The sequence below is a fragment of the Dasypus novemcinctus genome, chromosome 7 (assembly GCF_030445035.2).
Source record: "Dasypus novemcinctus isolate mDasNov1 chromosome 7, mDasNov1.1.hap2, whole genome shotgun sequence".
Lineage (NCBI taxonomy): Eukaryota > Metazoa > Chordata > Mammalia > Cingulata > Dasypodidae > Dasypus > Dasypus novemcinctus.
The window spans coordinates 125380344-125405373 of record NC_080679.1 but is presented as its reverse complement, the minus strand read 5'-3'; the positions used below and the strand labels follow the sequence as shown (position 1 = coordinate 125405373).

Sequence of the window (25030 nt, the reverse complement as noted above, 5' to 3'; positions counted from 1 at the left end):
TTTCTTCTCTATGCTCTCCAAGTGTTTTTTCTTAATATCCTTAATCTCTTCCTTTTCTTCATTAAATTGATCCATGATATGTTTTGAGAGCCTTGATTAGTTGTTCGATGTTCTGCTCCTCTTCCTGGTTTTTAATTTGGTTATTGGACTGGGCCATGATTTCCTGATTATTGATTTGGTTTGTAGTTTTTTGTTGCTGTCTGGTCATCGTTTTATCTTGATGGGTTTATTCATTCAGTTGATTAGCTGCTTCTAGTCTCGAGGTTGGTAAGTCTTCTTTTTGTCACTTTGTTTTCTTATTCTATTTCCTTGTTGTTGGCTAAGTTCTCTTGAAGGAAAATATTAGGGCCAGAGAAAGCAAAAGGGGTAGGATAAGAAAAAGTATAGTGGTAGTATTGATAGTAAATGTTAGCAGAAGACGCACATGAGGTCTTGAGACTGGATATTGGACTCATGTAAGCTCTGTATAGTTATAACAGTAAGAAAATTGGAGTACCCATAATGAGATAATAAAGTCAATATGGGGAGGAATATAGTATGAGTTAAAAAGGCCAGTGTGATCAGGAAGGAGGGAAAGAGAAATGAGGGGACAATAATATAAAGAGTGAATAAAGGATAGCAACAGAACAAAGGTATTAGAAATAAAAAGCCAGAAAAATTGGGGGCTAAACAAAGAGAGGTGGAATGTAAGAGAAACAATAAACAATAGAGGATAGAAAGATGTAAAGGAAAGGGGATAGCGTTGGTAGCCAAATCAGTACACATAGAAAAGAGAAAATAGATGGGGAAACACAGCAAATAAGAAACACTCCCTGCAGACATAATATAAAAAAAGAAAAAAGAAGAAAGAAAATGGGGTGGGGGTGGGGGAAGCAACCAAGAAAAAGAAAAAAAAAAGAAAAAAGGCCATGGTGGGGGTTAAAGTGGTAGGAGAAATAAGAAAACAAACCAACAAAAAAGACCAGACAATGCTTCAAGTAAGGAATCCTCTTTGCAGTTAAATAAACCGCTTAGGAGTCTAACCTTCCCCTTTATCCCTTCCTCACTTCCCTCTCTCCCAGGGCAGCAGGAAAGCTGCACAAGGGACCCAGCAGGAGACACAAATGGGTGAACCAACTCGCCACAGGAAAAATTAATGACTCAGTTCTTGGAGAGAGCACCCATACCTTGCCAGGAACCCTAAATATGCTATTGGAAGCCTGCAAAGAATGCCCCACTGTCCCTCTCCCTCAGGTGTGCTATGGGAGGGCCAGTTACCTTTCTGACTCCACCCTCTCCCAGACCAAGTCCCCCATACCAGGGCGTTTAGGTAAATCGGGTTTTCTCATCAGATTCACCCCTGCGCCCCTTTGTTCCTCCCAGGCTCTCCCCAATCCAGCTGGCACGCTCCTCCAAGCTCAGGAAAAAAAAGGGGGGGGGCTCCAAAAAATTGAGCCTGCACTCATCAGGACCCTCTGTACCTCCCACCAAAACTCTCCCACTCCTGGAGGCAGTCATAGACTGGAGGGGAATCCTGGACTTTGGGGAGCCCTGGATTCGGGAAGTGAAGTCTGTTATGCTGCAGACCCGAGGCACCTGCGTCCACAAAACGCGGGCCATGGCAGTCCAGGAACATGGACTGGGGGAAGACACACCTGGGGAACATGGAGCTGGGATCGCCGCTGCGCACAACTGACAGTCCCCAGTGAAGCCACAGCCCTCAACCCTAGGGGGAAGGGCCCCGCCCTCCCACCACCTCCCACCTCAGTGTCAGAAACCCCCAGTCCCACCTCCAGGATGCATCACCCCTGTCGCAGTCCCCCTAAACCGACGTCCAGACACCTCGTGCCCTGCAGGCTGCTGAGCAGCCCCTCCAGCAAGATTCCAACCCCACCCAGCCGGTGCTAAGCAGGAGAGACTATGGGGTGTACTCAGATGCCTTCTTGCCCCACCAAATTTGTATTTTTTTTTTTTGAGTCTAATTATTGGCAGTCTTTTCTATGTTGATTTTTTAAAAAACTCCCAAAAGTTTTATTGAAATACTTTTACCCAGAGATATTCAGTATTTTTTTAAATATGCTTATATTTTCACAGTGTTTTTTTTTAGATTCTGAAATCAAAGCACCAAAACTTGGGATTTATTTTTCTCTTGAAATTAACAGCATTCTGTGCTTTGGCTCCTTCTCTCCACCCCTTTACATTCTTTGCCCTCTTGGCATCCTTTTTCCATTTCCCTTTGCTCTCTCGGTCCTCTGTTCACTGCCGCCATCTACTTGGTAATCGATAGAAGATCAGATTTCTGAAGCCAGAGGTTTGTTCTCAGCTCTGTCACAGACATAGGACTTGGGAGGAGCCCTCTTGGCTCTGATGCCTCAGTGTCCTCAAGTATAAAGTAAGGATGGTTGCCCTCCACCTGAAAACCCCCTGTCATGTGAGTTTCCTGTTACAACTCAAATTGTTGATTTTACTAATGAAAAACAATTCTTACTAATTTCCCCATCTCCTCATTCTAACTTTTCTTTACTGGGTTTGCCACTTTGGGATTATTATTATTTTTGCCTCTTTTCTTCTCCCCATGTCTAATCTGGCCACACAGGCTTACCAATAGCTCTTCTACAAGGTTATGCCCAAATCCAACCTTCTTGACTCACCCTATGTCTTAGTCTGCCACAGGGCTACTGATGCAAAGTGCCAAAAATGGGCTGGCTTTTATAACAGGAATTTTATTTGGGGTAAAAACTTAGACGTCCATGGCCATGAAATGTCCAAATCAAGGCACCACAACTGATGTTTTTTCACCAAAGTCAGCTACTGGTGATTCTGGAGCCCTGCCAAGTGGCAAAGCAGGTTGACCACTGATCTCTGCTGAATTCCTTGCCTTTCCCTCCAGAATCCACTGTCTCCCCTGTGCACAAGCAGGCTTGGGGCTTGTCTGTTACTGGGCCTCCTCTCACTCTCAGCTGCTCCATTCTTAGCGAGTTTGGCTGTGAGTGATCAGGCCCAGGGCTCGTCTCTTTAGCCTTGGCTATTCCATGGGCCCACCCTCTCAAAGGCCTCTTTCTGTGCCTCTGTGCTCTCCTGGTTCTAGACTCCTGCACCTCTCTCAGCCCTTGGGGCTTCCCTGTTTCCTGCAGTCCTCTCTCTCACATGGCAGGATCAACATGGCACCTTCCTTTTTCAATGTGTGTCCATTCATGTCAAACCCAGCTAGAGGGCAGAGACTCAACCTGAATCACCCCTCACTAATGTAGTCCAATCAAAAGGGTATCACACCCACAGGAATGGATTCTTTAAAAAACATAAACTTTTTCTTTTGGGCATTCATAAAAGAACTTCAAACTGTCATACCCTTCCACTAACCTAAGAGCATTTTGTGTTCACCCTTCTGCCTTTCTGCCTTCTCCTCTGCAGTCCACTCCTTGTGCCAGCATATGAATAATTCTTTTCTGATGCCTTTTTCTTCATGTTGTTTTCCCATTCAAGAGCGTACAGTGCCTCCTTAACACTGACCACCTCAGTCAACTCTAACATGGCCCAATGTGGTTCTCAAAGTGTGTTCTCTAGACCAGGAACTTGTTAGAAATGCAAATTCTCCACCCACTCCTCACCTGCTGAATCAAAGACTCTGGGCACAGCCTGGCCCCATGTCCCAGTCCTCCAGGGATTCTGATGCTTACTAAAATCTGAGAACCATGGGTCTATAGCTTTGTTGTTGAAGAAATGCTTTTACCTGTTTTAGCTTATTTGCTCCTGATAACAAGCTAGAGGTAGGTAAGCAGATTTCTGTGTTACAGCCATGAAAGCAAGAGTAAGTCATTCGCTCAGCAGGAAACAGTGGAGCTGGATTCTGACTTAGGCCCTTTGATCTCAAAGCTCACAACATGTGCATGTTCATTGCCCCATGCTGCCCATTGGCATGGGCTCTTTGCTTCCATCAAGTCCATTTTTAACTGATCTCAAAGCTCACACCCTGTGCATGTCCATTGCCTCATGCTGCCCATTGGCATGGGCTCTTTGCTTCCATCCAGTCCATTTTTAACTGTCTCCTCCTACCCACTTTTTCCTTGCCTTTACCCTTGCCTCTCCAAGATGTGTGCTGCTTCCTTTATCTCCTGTTCAGGGCCACATGTAAAGTTGAACTCGGGCTCTGGTGGGTCTCAGTACCCTTCATTCATTCACTGATTCTGTGGACACTGCCTGGCATTCATCTTGCAGACTCGAGCAAAACTATCTTCTCCATTCACACACATGCCATCCCCACTCACAGACATCACAGTTTATGTTCTTTCCCCTCTCCCCCTGTCCCTCAGAAGCACCTCAAGTGTCGCCTTTCTTGACAGAAGCAGTCTCACCATGTGGGACTGATTTCTGTATGACTTCTCCTGGAACTTCCCTAATAGCCCTAACTAGACCATAAGTTCCTTATAAACCCAATCTCATCTTCTCCTTTTTGGTTCCCATGCAGAAATATCCCCTGAAATGTTCTGCACACTAGAAGTATTTAAGAAATGGTTATTAAATGAAAGAACGAATAAATAATAACTTGATCTGAGATCAGACTCTTAAGTCAATACTCTGTTTCGATTAAATGCATTTGCCTGGAGTGAAAACTTAAATCTAAAAGGTGCTAATATTTTATATTCACAGAAAGTCCATGAATTTCATCCTAATTTTGACCCACTCATTAACAACACATGGATCAATAGGTTCAGGGCACAAAAGCGGTTTCAACAAGCAGCACGCAAGGTAAGTCTCAGCACCAGATTGAAAGTTTAATTTATTTGATCATCAGCACAAGGAAGTTGAACAGTCGTTTTTTTTAATAATGGTTTTATTAAGATATAAATCACATACCATATAATTTGCCCCTTTAACTTGTACAATTCAATAGTTTTTAATATATTCACAGTTGTGCAGCCATCACCATTATTTATTTTAGTAAGTTCATCACCTCTGAAATAAACCCCAGTCCCATTAGCAGTTTCTCCCCATTTCTCCCTCTTGCCCTCCATCTTCTGGTAACTGCTCATCTACTTTGTGTCTTTATGGATTTTGCCTACTCTCCACCTTTCGTGTAAAAGGAATCCGACATTTTTGTTACTGGTTTCTTTCACTTAGCATGTCTTCAAGGTTCGCCCGTGTTGTTGCATGTATCATCCCTTCATTCCTTTTTGTGGCTGAGTAGTATTCCATTGTATTAGTAAACTGTATTATTCATGCATATATCAGTCAGTGGCTGCTTGGGTTGTTTCTACCTTTTAGCTGTTTTGGATTATGCTGCTATGAAAGTTGGTGTACAAGTTTTCAGGTGGACACATGTTTTCACATCTCTTGGATATATACTTCGCAGTAGAGTTGCTCTAGAACAAAGGGAGTTTGATGGATTCTTTCTGGAGAGAACAATTGATAATTCCTGTGGGATCTTCTAAAACTCAGGCTGGTGGCTGACAGTGATGAGGCTTGATCCACCTCACACTGGTCTCCACGAAATACATTTCTAAGCATGGCTCCAGTGGCTTCCTCTTGTCTGGCTAAAATGAGGACTTGTTAGCCTTTGATGTCAGCAGTGTTCAAGGTACCATCAAGTCTGGCTGCAGCCACTCTTCTCCAGTCCCCTACTGTCCCCTTGTGCTCTCCCTGTCCCTCTCTTCTTCCAAACACCCCTTGCTCGTTCCCTACCACAAACTTGTATGTTTACACCTCATCCTCTGACTAAAATGCCTCTTCAGGTCTCCTCTATCTGTCTCCAACCCTCCCTGTTCTTTGGGCTAGCTCAAGTTCACCTTTCCTGGGAGAAACAGTCCTTCAGCGCTTTAGTCCTGGGGTCTTCTTGGTACCCCTTGCATCTTGTGCCATCTGTGGGTCTCTGTCCCTGCTATAAGGTGAGGCTGCCCTGGGGACCATGAGGCACCTCCAGCAGGTCAACTCTGTAGAGCTCAGGCCTGAACTCGGGAGCGTGACTGCCCAAGCATAATTCTTGGAGCTGCTTCTCACAGCCTTATGCTCCTGGACTAGTTCCATAACCTCTGTGTCTTAGTTTCCTCATCCATACAAGGAGGATAATAATAATACCTTTCGTGAAGGGTCACCATGAAAGTTAAATGAGAAATTACACTAGGAACTCCCAAAGTTTGAGTTAAGCATTATCTTTCAAGCAGACCTTCAGCCTGGGTTGGTGGCCCCATTGAGTGACCTGGTCACCACCAACCAAGGCCCCTAGAGAGCCAGTGTTCCCAGTGAAGCTTTGCTGAGAACACATACAGAGAAGAAGGTGGTGGACAGAGACAGGCAAAGTGAGCTCTAGGGAGGAGGCTGCAGCAGTTGACAGAGGGGACAAATCAGCAAGAAGCTGGCCAGCCTTGCTTGCTGCAAGTGGGGCACCCTGAACCCTTCTGGAAGGAGCCCTCGAGCCTAACAAAGCCCTGTCCAGAGTCATGTGCTTTGTTCTGAGTGCTGGCTCTCAATCCTTTCCTAGTCATGGAGAGTCCTACCAGTCCTAGGTCCAAATATATACTCCACCCAGTGGCTTCTTGCCATAATCCCAGGTAGTCACAGCCCAGGCCCTTAGCTCCAGCCTGGGCTGCGCCATAGGCCCCCCTGCTTCCAGTCTCCTCTCAGCAGCCAGAACAGTGGCCTTTCCGAAGCTTAATGTGGATAGCAGCTCTCCCTTCAGAAAACCCTTCTCATTACAATTAGCATAAAATACCCATTTTAAAAAATCAAGGCTACAGGGCCTACTGGATCTCACTCTGTTCCTTAAGTATATCCTCAGGATCTTTGGATTTGCTAGTTTCCTTTCCTTGAAACTTTTCCCAAGGTGGCCTCATCACTATTTCCTCATCATCCCAGTCTCAGATCAAACCTCCCCTCCTCAGAGAAGGCCTTCTCTAATGACCCTTGCACAAGGGACCAGATCCTCTTCCAGTCCTTCTGTCATGCCCTTGTCCATTTCCTTACAGTGCTGGTTTGTTTTCCCACCTAGGAGCTTATTGTGGCCACTCCCTCCCCTCCCCACACAACTTGGACTCTCATCTTCAAGCAGGCTGGAACTACATCAGCTCTCCACTGCATCCCCAGCTCTTTGACTAAACAGGCCCAGAGTAGCCAATTCAACATTTGTTGAATGAAAGGGTCTCTTACAGAATGGCAAAGAGTGTTCATCATGGAACCAGTGATCTCTTCAGCCCCAGCTCTTGTACCTTCACTTTCAGTAGCATCCTCTCTAAATTCCAAGCAGGGTAGAGTGCATTATCAGGGCCCCTAATTCAAAGCTTTCTCTAGAATCATCTGTGTCTTCTGGCCTTTGGCTCTGAAAATTGCACAGTGGTAGCATTTTTCCTCAGATGCCTCCAAAAGAAGTGATGTAGAACTAATCCTTCTTTCCTGCTCTGGCAACATGTGAAAACCAGGGCTCATAAACTGGGTGGGACGAGCTCACCTGTTCCCCTGGTCTTTATTTATTTTCAAGGAAGTCACCCACTGCCTAGACCTAGAAGTCCCCATGGCCTCCGCGTGCGGCAGTGTGACGCTTTGTGAATTCTGACTTAGAGTGCTCCCTCAGCCCTCAGTTGTGGTTGAGGGAAGTGAATGAAATTGAGCTCCACAATGAGCACGTATCAATTATAACTTGAAATCATTGTTCTTCCCAATTTCAGATCATGGTTCACCTGCGATTAATCCGTATGCTGAATGCTGTTCGTGAAATTGACAAAGCGAGGCCACTAAAAGGGGTTGGTCAAAGAAAACCATCACTTTTAGGTAAAGTATATCTTTGAACTTCAGCAATTTCAACCATGACTGAGGTTCCATTATAATAAATTTAGCTGAAAAGGAATAGTATTTTCAAAAATCATGCATCTTACTTTCTTATAGCTGCTGTAACAAATTACCACAAAATTAGTGACTTAAAAACAGAACAAATTTAGTGTCTTAGAGATCTGGAGGTCAGAAGTCTAAAATGAAGGGGTCAGTAAGGCTGCTTTTCCTCGCGGGCTACTGGAGAGAAGCCGTTTCCTTGCCTTCTCCAGCTTCAGGAGGCGGTCTGCATTCCTTGGCTCTTGGCACCTTCCTTTCATCAGTCCAATTTCTTCCTCCCCTTGGCTCCCCACCCTCCCCCTTCCCTACCCTCCTTTCTGTACTGGGGATTGAACTGGACCTTGTACATGGGGGCGGGTGCCCACCTACTGATCTACATCCATGCCCCCTTCAACCTTTCTTCATTGGTCATCAGGTCTCTCCCTGCCTCTGGCTCTCCAGCCTCTCTCTTATCAGGACCCCTGTGATTACATTGGGCCCACCCAGGTAATCTAGAATCATCTTTCCATCTCAGAATCCTTACTCACCTCTGCAGTATCCCTTTTACCTTGTAGTGGAACATGCTCCCAGGTTCTGGAGATTAAGACACAGACGCCTTTGGGGGCTGTTACCAGTCTGCCACATCCCGTAAAGCAAACCTTCATGCTGGGTCTGGCCAAAATACCTGCCCAGTTGACAGCAGACAAGGCCGACCCAGGCCAGGTTGTGGCATCTGTGACATTGGACTGTGGCTCCACCCTCTGGTTTTGTGTCTTCTGCTCCCTCTTGGAAGCAGGGGGACTAGGACCATTGTCACACTTGCTGATTGACTGAGTCTGGCATCATCTCAATGTAAAATTTTTACAGAAAGTTTTGATCTCATGTTGTGGGACACAAGTCTTTGCTATTTAAAAAATCCAACCCTCCAATCCCCAGGTTCGTTGGGGCTTGTTGGAGGCCCATTCTCAGTAGCTTCTGGGTGTCCCAAAGGCATAGTCCCATCCTTTCCCAATATCTGTCAATATCAATCCATGGATCTTCTGAAGGTGCCCAGGTGGCCCTGACCCTTCCAGTCTCATTCTATTCTGCCTTGCCTGACTGTCTCGGCCTCCCTCAGGCTTGTCACCCTTGCCAGCAGCAGCCACATGCTCCTTTCTTCCTCACTGCCAAGGTCCAGAAGTATGTATAGCCTGTGTTTTTCAAAACATTTTACAGCATTTTAATGATTTACACTTTTCCTCCCATTTTAGTTTGCTTTGTTGCAAAAAGCAGATACCAGAAAACGAGTTGGCTTTTCTTTTAAGATTTATGTATTTATTTATTTCCAACACACTCTCCCGCCACACTGTCTGTGCTGGCTGTCTGCTCTCTGTGTCTGTTTTTTGTGTGCTCTCTGTGTTGGCTTACCTTCTTTTAGGAGGCACTGGGAACTGAACCCAGGATCTCCCATGTGGGAGGGAGGTGCCAAATTGCTTGAGCCACATCTGCTCTCTGCTTGCTGTGTCTCCTTGTTGTGCCTCCTCATTGTGCCTCCTCATTGCGTCATCTCATTGTACCAGCTTGTCTTCTTTAGAAGGCACTAGGAACTGAACCTAGGACCTCCCATGTGGTAGATGGACACCCAACTGCTTGAGCCACATCTACTCTCCTCGACTGGCTTTGTACAGCGGGAATTTATTAGCTTACAAGCTCACTGATTTGAGAGTGAGAAAAATGTCCAAGTGAAGGCATCCTCAGGTGATGCTTTCTCCCTGAATACACTTGCCAGTGATCTTTTATTTCTCTGTCACATGGCAAGGCACATGGTGGCATCTGCTGGGCTCTTCCTTCTCTTCCAGGTTTCATTGCTTTCAGCTTCATGCCTCTGTAGTTTGCTGCCTCTGTCTCTCTGTTCATCCCATTTATAAAGGACTCCAGTAAGAGGATGAAGCTTGTCAAAAGGCCCTACTTCAAATACATTTGCACCCACAGGAATGTACTCGCTTTAAGATAATGATTTTCTTTGGTTCATACAGTTATAAACTACCATACCTCCTGTATTGTTTATGTCTCTGATTTTGAACTTCCAATAGAGAAACTGTCTGTATAAAAAATATTTAAACTTTCTCTGCAAATTATGTGTGGCTATCTCTAAAATCTACTCATATACTTCTTTAGTTTAATCTTTTCTTTTTTCTTTCCTTGCAAAGACAAAGAATATTCATGAGAAATACCTTAATTGGGAAGTATAAGTTTTGGGAAACATATTTTAAAACAAATTTTTTCTTTAAAACTAGAGAAGCAGTTGAGCTTAGGAAAAAAGGGGATAAAAAATGGGGGAAACTATATAGACATCTTACTTTTGCAGTGGTGTGTGACACATATCCAAGAGGCGGTCAAAATATTAAACTGAAGATGGTAGTTTCCCATAAAATACTTTAAGAAGCCCTAAAAGTGCTGTTTTCTCTCCACCCATAGACAAAATTCCCTCCAAATACCTTTTTCTGCCTGGGATGAGTCAAGATGATTACTCCATCCAGTTCTCTGTGTCACCCAACGTTGTGCTGCCCTTTGCCTTCCCATCCTACAGTCCTCCACAAGGCTCCGATGAGTTGGTGGGTGCTGTTAGCCTGAGGCATGGGAGAGGATGGGGTCCGACCATAGTTGGGCAGCCAAGGCAAACTCCAGTCCATTCCCATCCCCTAACCTCTTCTAGGGACGTTCTCAAGGAGATCTGTGGCCAGGGAACTGGGCCCAGTGGGAAACCAGGGATCATCTCTTTGCATCTGCCTTGCATCTGATACACCTGTGCAGAGCTTCCTGGTAAACTGGGCTGGGTCTTGCCCAGCCTGGAATCTGGCTCAGAGCACTAGAGCCCTTTCCAAGAACCCAGACCCAAGAACTGGTGTGAGAGCAGAAGGGCAGAGAGAGAAACCAAGAGAGCCAGGCCTGGCTCCAGGAGACAGGCTTTGCTCATCAGAGCCCTTCTGCTGCATGGGGTAATGGGTATGCCAGAGAAGGGCAGCCCCCAGATTTGTCACCCAAGCTAGTAATTAGGAAATGTGTCCCCAGAATCTAAACCATCAGACTCACGATTCTCTCCCTATACGTAGTTCTCTCTTTCTCTCTTAAAGGGGGTGGGCAGGAGGTATGACAGTTCTTTTTCTTATGGGCATAATGATGCATTATAATAAAAATAATAGCTAACCTATACAATGCATTTACTGAGCGTGAGGCAGTATCTAAAGAGCTTTAGTGGTATCCACTCATTTGATCTGCCACAAATCTATGAGAATGCCTTATCATTTTACAGAAGAGGAAACTGAGGCACAGGGTCACATAGCCACTAATAAAATGTTGCCCACATTCTCCAAGTTAATGATAAAAAGTGTGATTAAATCAATATCGAAGAGTATATGCAAAATGATTTTTAATTTCAGAGAATAAATGTGCCATTCATATTCCAAAATACTTGCTAAGCATTGCAGATTAATGTCCTCAAGAATTACAAGATCAACTCTCAGAATCCATGTGTTTTTTCACATAAATAATTAAATGGCTTAAAATATCAGACTATTTATCTCATATGAAATAATATATTTGTGATTTTCAAGCAAGAATAAATGCCTAATACTCAATAATTAATGAGGTATGGATGAAAAGCAATTTCCACATGTTCCTTTGGAACCCATCTGAGTATCTTGAATAATTCAAACCTTATACATTTCCTTTGGTCCTTAAGTTCTATGAAGACTTCTCTGCTGGTCAGGGCTGATGAAAAATGGAATGTTCACTTTTCTTATCTATAAAGAATTATTGATTCCATAAATTTCTGTATTTCATCCTTCCTATGATCCACATTCTTTTTATATTTATCATCTAAGTAATTCAGAAATATTTCATGCAGAATTACCTATTAGCATGGTCTCATACTAATTTAGTGACGGTGTCTTAGCATAGATGAAATACGGTATTTCTTGAGTGCACATAATATGTCAGCCACTATCCTAGGTTCTGTGGGTGTCTGAGACAGAAATTAGCACTCAGAATGCGTATTAGGGGTACTTTTAGGATTAGCACGTGTGAGGGGGCAGGGACAGAAGGACTGGGAGGGAGAGAGGCTTCAATCCACACATCGGCTGAACTGCGATGAGCTCTGAAGCTGCGGTAGTTAGAGGCCCATGTATTTATACCCTTGCCTCTTGACCTTCAATGAAGTCAGTGCCTGAAGAGGGTTGACCCTTAGAGCTGTTTCTCTCAAGAGGACTCCTGGCAGCTTGGAGACATCGTCCTTCGCCTGGAGGGGATTCTGGGTGGTGCTACAGTAGAAAATAAAAAAGATAAATCACATACAGAATCTTCCCTCAAGGAATTCATCACTCCTGAGGAGATGAAACATGAATGCAAATAAGTACAATTCCAACTTGGATTTGTATTGTAGCATCAAAAAGTAGTATAACTTCTTTCCTCAAGTATGACCCTAGAATGTAGGTACCCAGTTTCATAGATAGCTTTATGGAAGAATCAAACAAAGTCCTCAGGGTTTAAATTAAGATTGAAGTCATAGGCATAATGGACTAAAGGCATTTTCACCCCACTGCCATTCCTTGAAACTGAAATGGAAAATGCAGGTGAAAGCTCCATTTTCAATGAAATGAGAAACTAGTCGCAAACCATACATTATGCTGTACGTCCAGCCCAAATCATAAAATTTGAGTCAAAACCCCCAAGAAGCTATGAGCCTGTCCATCCTTCTTAAGGCTTAGGGCAGGATGCCATTTTTTCTGGTATCACATCCCTAAAAGGCCTGCCCAGGGATTCTTTGATGGTAGTTACAAGCAGGTCAGAGGCATGCATGGAAGGAGGAGGGACTGCTGTTGGAGATGCAAAATGGCAGGGGAGGTCAAGGCAATATGCCAGTCATAATCTGTGGTCTACCCTCCTCTCCAAGGAAAATGGATAGAGGTGAAGCTAGTGAAGGAGGGAAGGAAAGCAGCACCCATCAGATCACCAAAAAGAAAGCTGGTTATTTACAGAGTGTCTCTGAGAAAATACCTTCCTTCTGGACCCCTGAAAAACAAGAGAGAGACTTATATCCAGGATGGAAGGCATTACAAATTTGAGAGATAAATCCAAACTGCAGTACCCTGCTTTATTCCTCTCCACTCTAGTCTGCAGCTAATGATCTCCATGGAACTGTCTTCATTCAAAGATGGATGATAACCAGAACGGGGTCAGTAGAGGATTTTGCCTAGATACCAGGGCAGAGCAGTGAGAGGAATGGGAATGGAGGAGGAAGAAGAGGAAAAGAGAAAGGGCATCAGCAGATAAGAACATTAAGTAGAAGAAGAATTGACCCAGGAAACAGAGGAAGAGTTTGGAGGTGGAAGGCAATCTTCATATGCTCAAAATTTTTTTAGATATTACTATCTTCCTGAAACAAGAATTCGTAAAGGTGATATGGGGAGAGGGGCATTCTAGAAATTGTCATGTTCTTTTCAGTTTCACCTGTTTCCTTTTCTGTTAAACTTAAAAATTTCCTTTAATGTTTGCTGTAATTTTAGAACCATATATATTTGGATCCCATTTCCAAATGTTGCTTTCATCTTTATGCCTGTATATAGGCAGAAGAGATCTGAAATCATGTTTACCAAATCCAAATGCTAGAATTTTGAATGAATGTTTACCTTCTTTTAGTACTTTCTTATTGCTTGATTGAAAAAATGAGCATTGTCATTTTTACAAACATGAAACCACAAATCCAGAAGACTGTGATATATAATCATTATTCCCCTTTTGAAGAGGAATATCAGTGAAAATTCTAGAAATACTCCTTTGGACCAGATGAACTTATGCTAGTTAACCACTTTTGACCTACATAATTTGCAGTTTCATATGAAATTTTTCAGGATAGCAATGCCAGACAAAAGGATAGATTTGAATATTAGAAGCTTCCCTCCTCCCCAAGGCCAACCACAATTGGCTTTTAATCAGGAAAACATCCTGGGCCATCAGTGAATTACAACAGTCATCATCTCCATATCTCTCCATATCTCAGCAGTGATTTGAGAGTAGAGCCAACTAGTATTCTTCCAGGCTGGTTTTCCAATCAAACTGCTGATTGATTCCACAGCTATGTACAACCTGAGGAACAGAGGCTTAAACACACCTCTGCATGCGACACTCTTGGGAAATGAAAAGAAAGATGAAAATGGTTGGTTGCTGGAGTTTTCCTCTTTGAGAAAGAATAGAAAAGACCTCAGAGACAGACATGCCTCCAATGCCAATTCCTTAAAAAGGCAGAGTGTGCGTTTTGGGCTACAGGCTTGGGTTTCAGTCCTGGTACCACCAAGCACCTATTCCTTAATTCTTTGGAGCCTCAATTTCCTCATCCATGAAGTGAGACCTTAAATTTTATCAGCTGTTGATAGGATTGGATGATCTAATACATATAGAGCTCTTCACGCATTTCCTGGCATATAATAAATGCTCAATATATGTTAGCTATTATGTATTATAACTGCCCCCACAGCTCTTAGTAAGGACATAAGTTAGGATCACAAATTCTTCAAGTTTTCTTTATGAGGCTATCCCAAACAAAGAAAGATGAACCTTGTACAGTGTTTTTTTACCTGACTTGGTGAATGCTTACTTTCCTAAGAAATCAACTCCTTTACACCTGTACAGCAGACTTTACACCCTGCTGTCCACTTGGACTACAGGTATACGTAGTGTCTGTATTCCACCCCACGCTAGCGTCACTTCAGAGAGAAAGCCAGTGCCTTGCAACACTTCAGAGTGCCATTCTAGTTGTATGTTCTGTCAGCAGAAGTAGAATTTCAGCTAGTCTTTAGTAAATTAATAAGAAATCTCATCCAAGTGGTATAAAAACCAGGGCAAAAATCAATCTCAGATTATTTGGTGCTACCAATAACTACTTTCCTATGGTAGGAAATCAGAGAAAACTAGGTTTCCTCATAATTCCTGGGCTGATGTTTCTTGGTGCATTTTGAGTTGTTTGGACCCAGTTTCAAGTTTACCACTGGCATTTGTGTTCCTCCAGCTCAGTGGGAATGTGGCCCTCCTCAGTCCTGAGAGGCATAACCAGAGCTGCTCAGTACCCTGTGCGTGGAGTAGCAACTGGGGTCGGGAACAGTGTTCCTTGAGAACTGTCAAATTCCCCTTTCAAAATGTAGTGGAAATAGAAGCTTTTACTCTGTGGATTATGTGCCAATTTTAAACTTTTCACACTTTAGGCTCCTGATGGTCTTGGACTGGTCCCAGTTAAGTCTTCAGAAGTTCAGATCAAGCAGTGTTATTCCTTCTTGAATTTGCAGGTCAGACCTGTCACATGGCATTCGTTGATTGTGTTTCTTATGAAGTCAACAAAATATTTTAAAATTTGAATTGTATTATTTTATCATTTTGTTCTATTATGGGTGATACTGGGTAGCACACTACGTATGTTTTTCTGCTGTTATTTTATTGTATGTGTGAGGTGTAACAGATCCTTTTTGCTGAACGTGGCTCACACAGAGCAGTATCTTAACTATGATATACCACAGATTGTGCATACATGAAGCTCTGCAAACTGCGTTTATTAGAAACTTGAGGAAAAAATGCAAGATGAAGTGAATAAGAGTTAGTTGACCTCTCTTGAGGTATATGACCACTTCTTTTTTTGAAAATGTAAATCATCTAAATTGACCAGCCAGTGTTGGGTGTCTTTCTACAGTTAAAACATCTGGTATGGGAGAGGAAGTATGAACCTTTATGTGTGGTGGGACACAGAAGAAGGCTCTGGACTGACATCTATCTGGTGCTGGTCCAAATTAGCAGTCGCCACAATCTCCAGTTACAACGTGATGCTTGTTTTACTTTTAACATTGGGTGGCTCAGAAATGCTGTTGTTTAGAAATAGATCCCACCCACCCCTTGAAGTAACCCAGCATGTGTGGTAGTACTCAAGAAGGGTAAAGGATTTTGAAGGATATCCACTCAGTTGTCTTCTTTCATTGTCAGGTCCCTCAAGTGTACCAAATCAAGGGGTATCAGCCATTCTCTATCCAGAAGTCATCGACAAGTTACAAACCTCAAAAGCTTGCTCGAGCCCTGAAGCAAGGAGCTGAGGTAACATGTCCCATCTCCCAGAATTGCCCCAGACTCCCTCCCCCACCCTACTGTGGCCTAGAGTCTAACTGCCTCCTTTGGTCCTTGTGAAGGACGAAGCCACCACCATCATCACCCTTCCAAAGCAGGATGCCATGCCTCAGCTCTCTGGAAAGACCTCGATCTTGAACATGAAGCCACCTGAGGCCTTGGCCAAGTCCCTAGACTATGATCAGCTTTATATTTTTGTAAGTGACAATCTTTTGTTCTCTGTTCCTTTATTTCAACAGTGAATGACTTTATAAGAAAACTGAAGCATTAATAGGGAATATGTTTCAAATGTTAAATTATATCTCATCTTGGAAATTGCATGCCAGCATTTATTATTTGGAGAATATCTGCATTTCTATCTTTCAAGAATTGTAGCATTTGTATTCATGCTTTTGTCATTAGCTGTACATACATTCATGGTATTATAAATGAAGAAGAAGAAAGAAAGAGAGAAAGAGAAAGAAAAAGAAAGCAAAATCACCCCAAACCCTGTCACTCAGGATTATTGTCACTACAGTGCTGTTTCCTTTTTCTGTCCTTGGGCAGAGATGTAAGTGTCCCTGCCACACATGCCACACATGCCTCTCAGTTTTGTGTTTGGTTTTTCTATAACCTCACTTGATTAACTGCCCTGAAGCACACTCTACTCAGGCCACTACCCTGCTCAACATTCTTCACTGGCTCCCTGTTTTCTGCGAAATCAAGCCCAATCTCCTGTTGGCCAGTAATAACACCCCAACCCTGTGGCCCCCTGCTGCACATGTCCCAGCCACATTGTGGGCCCTCTTCACTTACCCCTGTCTACCCTCACATGGTTTCTCTCTTCTATCCTTCCATTTCCGTCTACCCAATCCTGGTGGCATCAGATCCAGACAGGAAATCTGACAAGGTTCTATGTAATAATGTGACCATCAGTGAAAATCCACAATCATCGCCCAAGTTATGTTCTCTTTTTTTAAAGATTCATGCACACAAGCACACACCTGTGCACATTCACTTACACACGTGCACACATGGAATTAAGTATGGACCACAATGTAAGCACAGATGTCACCTTGTTTGAAAGCTATTGTCTCAGAGTCTATACATCAGTTTAAGTAAATATGATATGAGTAAGTTATAAGAATATTGCTGTGGAAGGGAAAAGGTTTTATGGTAGATGTGTGGGAGTACTGTATATTGTATATATGAATTACTGTGGTCTAGGGCTCTTGTAAAGAGAAAGTTTAATAATTAGAAAAAAGAAAAGAAAAAGATAGGATGTAGAATTTTTTCCAAATCAACACGTATTCTATATCTAACCTTTAAACCCATCGCTATATGCCATTTTACTAGTAAGGGATCCTGACATTATATTGGGCTTCAATTTTCAGGAAGTTTTGGATCACAGAGTGGTTCAACAATGGCAGCGGAGGAATACTGGTATAGGATACTATTGACAGGTGATATATGGCTGACAGGGAGCTATACAGGGCATATGTCCAGGGTGCATGGTAATGTTTGGATATACTCATAGTGGCAACAATTAAAAACTACAGCTGGGGGGGTACTGCATTCCTGGCCGGGGGTGCTCTGTCGTGGTCCCTAGGGGAGCAGCGGCAGTCCCCCAGGTGCAACGGTAAGGACCAGGAAGGAATGAGGGTCCAACAGTGAGACCATGACACTAATGACTATGCTTGTGAGCCTATATGCCTGAAATAAGAACAAGGCCTGGAGCAGCACTGTGCCTAGGAATTTCCTCCTGACAGCCTTCATGTTACTCAAATGTGGCCAGTCTCGAAGCCAAACTCAGCAAGTAAATGCAATGCCTTCCCCCCAGCGTGGGACATGACACCCGGGGATGAGCCTCCCTGGCACCGAGGGATCACTACCAAGTACCAACTGATGATGCAACTAGAAAATGACCTTGAGCTAAAGAGACCCACAGGTTCTATGGTCATGGCCAATGGGGTTCACTGCCATGTCAGATGGCCCTTCTTTGGAGCTGGTGTTTCTGCGTGATGAAACTGGACTCAGATGGGATCTCTTTTCACAAGACTTTCATGCTACTTTACTGGAATTGTAGTTGGTGTTGGGGTTTAAGATATATTTAGGGGATTTGAATCTCTGGATGGACAATATGATAGCCAGGCCCTGAGCCTCAACAGACTTCAGCTCGTACACTCTGATTTATTGGACTCACCCCACTCAGCTAAGATGGAGTTGAAGAAGGACAACCACCACACAATGGAGCCTAGAGTGCCTACAACTGAAAGCAGGAGGATTGCATCCTGTATCCATGTGGAATCTGAGCCTCCTCTTGACATAGAGGTGCAACAGACACAACCAATCCAAGGTCCACAGAGAAAAGGTGGAATTGGAGTGGGAAAAGTGGACATGGTGGCTGATGGGTATGAGGCATGGCAGGAAGAGATGAGATGTGGAGGCGTTTTTGGGACTTGGAGTTGCCCTGGATGGTGCTTCAGAGGCAATCACTGGACATTGTAAATCCTCCCAGGGCCCACTGGATGGAACGTGGGAGAGTATGGGCTATGATGTGGACCATTGACCATGAGGTGCAGAGATGCCCAGAGATGTACTTACCAAATGCAGTGGATGTGTCATGATGATGGGAGTGAGTGTTGCTGGGGGGGGGGGGGGGGGAGTGGTGGGGTGGGGGTGGTGGGGTTGAATGGGACCTCATATTTTTTGAATGTAATATTTTTACAAAATGAATAAAATTAAAAAAAAAAAAAAAAAAAAAAAAAAAGAGTACCTGAGACACTACTTAGGCATCTTCCGTCTCTTCCATATAAGCTCTGCCTCTCATGTGGGCAGAGCTGCTGATGGTCATAGCCAAGGTTGCTCAGCTACTTGGTGTAAGAGCAGCAACAAAAACCCACCTGAGAGCCCAGATTCCCTACCTTGCCCCTGCTCCAAAATTGAGGTTCCCTTCCTCTGTGAGCTGTGATGTTAGCACTTTGGCCATCATGGGACGCACTCCTCATAGTCTTATTGGGTGAGGGAAGTGTTCCACAGAGACATGGAGAATCTTATAGCTGGAACTCACCTCACAGGACATTTCCACCTTTCATTTAGTGGCAGGGTCCTCTCATCAAATGGAATCTGACCTGGAAAGCCAACAGGTAAAATGGAGGCGGCTCTGGCTGCTCAGATTGCGTTGGGGTCAGGGGCTCTGCCCACACCTCCTCTGCCCTCAGGGCATCCCCAGAGGGGTGTCCCTGCACAAACCTGGGCTTCCCCACGGTAGGCTATAAAACCTCTCTTCCACCTCTGGTCCCCAGATCCACCCATTACGCTCCTCTCCCATTCTAACAGAGGGAAACCTGCAGCCTCGAGAGGTCAAGAGAATTTTCCCTAGTCAGGCTCGTACTTTCTTGGAAAGTATCAGAATTTATTTATTTATCCTTTAATTCCACAAATACTTGGGCACAGATTCCATGTACAGGGTGGGAATCCAAGCACGGCTGTGCTCAGGGACAGCCTCCTCTATGGCTCCTTTCTATGAAAGCCTTGTGTTCGTATCATTCCCTACTTTTTGCTAGTGGACACGAGCAGAGGACGAGGGAATCTGAGGCCCTGTGCTCTGGGGAGCATTATCAGGGATGGTGGCTAGATCAGATGCCCATTTCGCTCCCGTGGAATTTTTGGGTCTATCAGCTCTGCCTGTGTTTGGAAGACAAAAAAATCTCAGGATTTGCTTGCAGAGCTAAACTTTCTAGGTAAAGTTTCACCTATGAAATTTTCCCTTAGTCATGAATTTTTGTTCCTAATTTACAATCCGCTCTTATACTATTTTCTCCATTAAGAGATTCTTAGTGGACTATAAAATTTGTCCCAGTAATTTCACATACTAAAATGTAGTCATTGGTTTCAGATCATTGGAAGTCCCCAGGGGAAGTGGACTTGGCCCAGTAGTTAGGGCATCCATCTACCACAGGGGAGGTTTGCGGTTCAAACCCGGGGCCTCCTTGACCCGTGTGGAGCTGGTCCATGAGCAGTGCTGATGCGTGCAAGGAGTGCCGTGCCTCATGGGTGTCCCCATGTAGGGGAGCCCCACGCGCAAGGAGTGTGCCCCGTAAGGATAGCCACCAAGTGGGAAAGAAAGTGCAGCCTGCCTAAGAATTGTGCCACCCACATGGAAAGCTGACACACAAGATGATGCAACAAAAAGAAACACAGATTTCCATGCCGCTGACAACAACAAAAGCAGACAAAGAAGACACAGCAGATAGACACAGAGACCAGACAACCGGGGTGGGGAGGGGGGAGAGAAATAAATAAAAAAATACATCTTTAAGAAAAAAAAAGAAAGAAAGTCCCCAGGATGTAGAGATATATTTACCTATTTCCTCTAAAAGTATTGGGAAAATTGGCAGAGGTTCCCTATTTCTCAATCTTGCCCCACATGGATTTTTCAATAACTCTAAGCCCAGAGCCTCTTGATAGGAAGGCAGGTTCCTGTCTTCTAAGGACATTACCTGGGCATATACTCCAGCAAATAACAGTGTAAATGAAGAAAAAAGGAACACTTGGCTTTCAAGAAATAATAACTGACTTCCACTCTGTCCAAAATGAAGTAACAGGGTCTGAATTTCCTTCCCATCCTGCCTGAATCAACTGAGAAACTGACAAACATAGGAAAACATACATTGGGTATCAACTAACAAAGGACAGTGATCCCTGAGAGATGTTAAGTAACAGAGCCTTGCGGGTTACCTGGAGAGAGCATCCAAGCTGCAGCAAAAGTTGGGGAACCCACACTAAGCCCAGGATTCTTCCTAAGTTTATGAGAAGGAATGAGGGGGCTAAGGGGCTGAGAGGTCATGGGACAGGATACAAGGGAGGAGAGAGGTGCAGAGAGAAAGTTCTGGAGCTGGGTCTCTCAAGTCAGCAGCTGAATACTGATCAGCACATGTGTGTCAGGAAACTGCCCAAAGCCAGGAAAGAATAACTCCAAAGGACTCAAGGAGGGAAACCAGAAACTCACACAGGGCAAAGAGAGTTCCACTTCCCACTGCCAGAGTAGAAAACCCTGTAATTCAGGAGGCACCTGGTAGGGGACTGACCGCTGGCTCACCCAGGTGGCTATGAAGCATGACAGCCATTGGAGATGAGGAGATGGCCATTTCCAAAAAGGTTTCATTGACCACATTTGGCCTGAGGCTGACCAAGAGAGCTGGCCAAGTGGCAACCTTGTGGACCCTCTGTCAACCAGTGTAAGAGACGCTCCTGAGGGCCATGCAGCAAATTCTCTTTCCCCTGGTGTTGTACACATCTCCCCTGGTCACCACCTCATAGGGGACACCCAGTGCCACCCACGTCACACTCTGTCCTTGTCCCTGTGCCCTGACTCTCTCGCACTGAGTGCTCATTGAGATGTGTGCTGGATCGTTCCTTCCTGGGGGAAGGCAGACCCTCCGTGGCCCTCACTGCCTCCCTGCCTTCCCCCTCTCTTCACCTCCACCCCTTCAGCCAAATCCATCTCCCCATCACATCTCTGCACTAACATCCCCTGGTCTTTCCAGCCTCCTTAACTCCCACCCCACTCCTAGGTGCATGCTCTGCACCAGGACTCCTGCCCCTGCACCTGGGGCTCCCAGGCTTCCCTGGTTTGGTTTTGTTTCATTTCAGTGGGAGAGGGTTAGTTTCTTCACAGTGAGGTTGGGTTTCTGATGTCCACGAGGAGTCGGTGGCTATTTTATTGTTAAAAAATCATACAACAATCTTAGCTTAGATGTTCTGAAACATCTGTGATTAAACAACTGGAAGGGGAAGAAGAGCTTTTTTGGGAATAGGTGTTTTGTTGTGCATGCCCCAGGAGGACTATTAAAATTCTCTATATTTTACTATTATGATGTAATTGCTCCGTGCTTCCATCAGTTGTGCTGAAAAATTTGCATAAAATAATACCAACAAAAAATCTGGTGCAGACCTCCTGAAGGACCTGACCCTGCATCCAAATGGAGCCTTCCCAGGTTAAAAACATTACCCAAACAATGTTAAGCATTGACATTTCCTGATATGATATGTCAAATGTCATCCTCTCCTTTTTCTCCTTTTCAAAGTCATTAAATGACAAAGGAGGCTCTTTTTGTTTTCAAAACCAGAAGCTTATTTGCTTTTCAGCCAGTTGGCTTTTTCCATATTTCCTGTAATTCATCAAATTTCAAAAGAAATACTTAAGTCATTGTAGGCTGCCATTTCAGTTTTACTTGTTTCCAAGTGACTCAGTAAATCTACGTAGGATGAAATGAAGCTCTTAAACCTGAAAAGCGGCCTGTATGAATGACTGTGACATTTAAAAACCCTGCCAATTTGAAGACACCTCTGCTGTCCTGCTTCTCTACCCCTGACAAGATGACCTGGAGTTGAGTGTTGGTGCTGGTGGGAGCCAGAGGCACTGGCTGGCAACTGTCCTGGCCCAATGCTGAAACTGGTAAACAAAAAGGAATCTTCCTTTCTCTTCCTCTCTCTTCTGTAGAATCCCAGCCCGGGCTTATTTGCTGTGATGCACCCTCTCACCTACATGGAAACTGTGATAGATTATCATCTGTGCCCTCACCCCAAGTACGAGTTCACCAAAGAGTCCCACATCGGCTCCACTATTCCTGTCACCCAAAAGCACTTTCTCCATCACACGGTAAAGCCATCACCGGGCTGCCAGCTGAGCTGGCCCTGGGTTGCAGGGAGGTGCAGGGCCTGAGGGCAGCAGGTCCCCACTGGGGTTGAGGAAAAGAAGGCTTGCAACCTCCACCAAGAGCGACAGCCTCAGTGGCTTCCGTTCATTCTACTCTGCCAGCCCTGTCGCCTCCTGCCCACCCATAGCCGCCTCTCGGGCTGCATGTTGCCCTTTCCCCAACATTCTCTCTTGCTTTTCTCTTGAAGGCTACTCCTGAGGCTCACTGCGTTCCCATTTCAGCCGTGTAAAGAGGGTCCCAAGGTGGGAAGAACCCATGGGCAGATGCCCTCTTTCCTTTGGCACTGCCAAGTATGTAAAACTCAGGAATGGGCACAGTGGTGATGTGACAGGTACACAGTAAGGGAGGTGGCACAGAGATGTCCTTCTCCCCCCAGGAGACTGGGCTGTCCTGAAAACCCACCATCCAGGACACCCCTTGTGTGGGTGCACTCAGGCCACTCAGACCCAATAATTCCCAAGTTCAGTTCATTACTGCACTTGGGCGATTACCTGGGTCTCCCTGAGCCCTCTCTCCCTCATTCACTCGTCTAAACATCAGTGGGTCCCCGCAGTCTGCTTGTTCAAGTGCACGTGGATCCATCCTCTCCATTCTGCCCCATTGCCGACCACTGTCACAGTCACTATCCCCAGAAGGCTCCCTTAGCTGCATTGCTTTCTAGCTCAGAGGCCCTTGGTGGCTCCCTGCTGCCCACAGGAGCAGCTCCAAGCTCGTGAACTTTGCCGACAAGGACCTCTGTGACCTGCCTGCCTCTCCATTCACACCCCCCTCTAGTCCCCAGCACACACCCTACACCCCCCTGAGCTGGTGGTCCCCAGCAGCGCCCTCCTTCATCTGCACACATGCTTCATATGCTCGCCCGCCTCCCCCCTGCCCGGAGTGCCATTTGACGAGCTACCCATCGTCCTGGAATATTGCACTAGCCTTGCATTTGCAATCACTAAAACAGACCACAAAAGCCAAATCCATCCCCCCTTAAGCAGATATCCCTTCCTACTGTGTGAAGGAAGGAGAAAACAGGTCTCCTTTGTCCCTATTTTATTTCTGTGTCGTCTTGTTTAATGCTCTTTGCTGGTGCAGTTGTCTCTTAGCTTCAGAAAAATTAAACTTAATGGAATAAAAAATTTTGGAGCTAAACTTTCCAGACTGAAAAACTGGAATCATTGCCCTGAAGGCAATGAAAGTTCTTCCTAGCCTTTACCTCACCACACAGTGGCTTTATACTTGAGGTCATCTGCTGGTTTTCATTATAGGACATTATTCCTGGAATAATGCACTGGAAAAGTTTCCAGTCCCTGGTTCTTTCATCCCTGCCCGACACCTCTAAGGCAGAGGTGAGCCAGAGGTAAGCTGAAGCTCATCTGTTTGTGTCACAGAGGTTGTGATCCTGAAAAGTTAAATGTTGAAGCTATGTCAAATTATATTTTTAAGGCATGAGAAAAGATTGCTTCACTGAGAACTCTGATGATATATTGACTGATTTTCATATTTCAAATTTGTCTTGAGGTACACCTTTAAAAAAATGAATGTCACAGGGGGCTATTTGACAATTCTCAAGTAAAGTTGACAGCTGATCCACATAATTTATTGGAAATATTAAGTCATTTTTAAAAAGTCCAGTGTGTCCCCCAGTTGCTGAGATTAAATATCTACACACCCTATATCCAATTCCAAAGGATCTTCTCTCTCATATCATAACCTGGCATTAACTGTGATGCCCCATGGCTAGCTCAGCTACACATACAACCTAGAACATGTAAGTGAGATAAATTCCTTGAACCAAAGAAAGAAGAAATTATGGTGACCATATTTTTGCAAATTTTCTTATTTCTACCTTCAAAGCCCTAAGATATCAAATAAGTAGCCTGATGCTTTGTCTTTAGGACTCTGCTCAGCTAATAACCCCTTGAATTTACATCTTTAGCCCCTTGTCTTTATAAGTAGATTTTAAAAAGTTCTTGGTCAGCAAATGTGGCTGACATACCAAAATGATGACCATCAGCTATCACCTTTTGTTCAACACCTTTGATCTGGAATGAGGTTTCCCACCACAGTTGGGCAGAGGCCCGTTGTCTTAGTCTACCAGGCTGCTTTGACAAGTACCACACAATGGGTTGATTTAAGCAACAGCAATCTGTTGGGTCAAAGTTTTGAGGTGAGAAGAAGTCCAAATCAAGGTGTCAGCAAGCCGAGGCTTTCTCCCCAAGACCTATATCATTCTGGGGCTGCTGCTGGCTGTTCTTGGGGTGCCTTTGCTTGTTTCCCTCTCTGTCATCACACGGTGATGTCCTCTCCTTTCTCTTCTGGGTTCTGCTGACTACTGGTTCTGACTCCTCCCTATCCTGCTTATAAAGGCCTCCAGTAATCTGGATTAAGGCCCACTCTCCTTCATTTGGGCCACACCTTAACTAAAATGC

At 44.6% G+C, this 25030-nt stretch overlaps 1 protein-coding gene across 13 annotated transcripts in view; it reads left to right on the top strand.

Moving 5' to 3' along the window:
• LOC101430044 (cilia- and flagella-associated protein 221-like) overlaps positions 1-25030 on the top strand; it is a 95970-nt gene that overhangs the window by 55840 nt on the left and 15100 nt on the right. For 9 of the 13 annotated variants that reach the window (XM_071216492.1, XM_058301135.2, XM_058301137.2 and 6 more), the window contains 8 exons: positions 4627-4725; positions 7635-7737; positions 10231-10367; positions 15009-15089; positions 15775-15882; positions 15975-16109; positions 22397-22555; positions 23867-23958. In XM_071216492.1, the coding sequence (XP_071072593.1) occupies positions 4627-4725; positions 7635-7737; positions 10231-10367; positions 15009-15089; positions 15775-15882; positions 15975-16109; positions 22397-22555; positions 23867-23958 (914 nt within the window). Of the gene's footprint in view, positions 1-4626; positions 4726-7634; positions 7738-10230; positions 10368-15008; positions 15090-15774; positions 15883-15974; positions 16110-17285; positions 18527-22396; positions 22556-23866; positions 23959-25030 lie in introns of those variants that run through there. The other 4 variants (XR_009186637.2, XM_058301140.2, XM_058301141.2 and 1 more) reach the window with 4 other exon arrangements.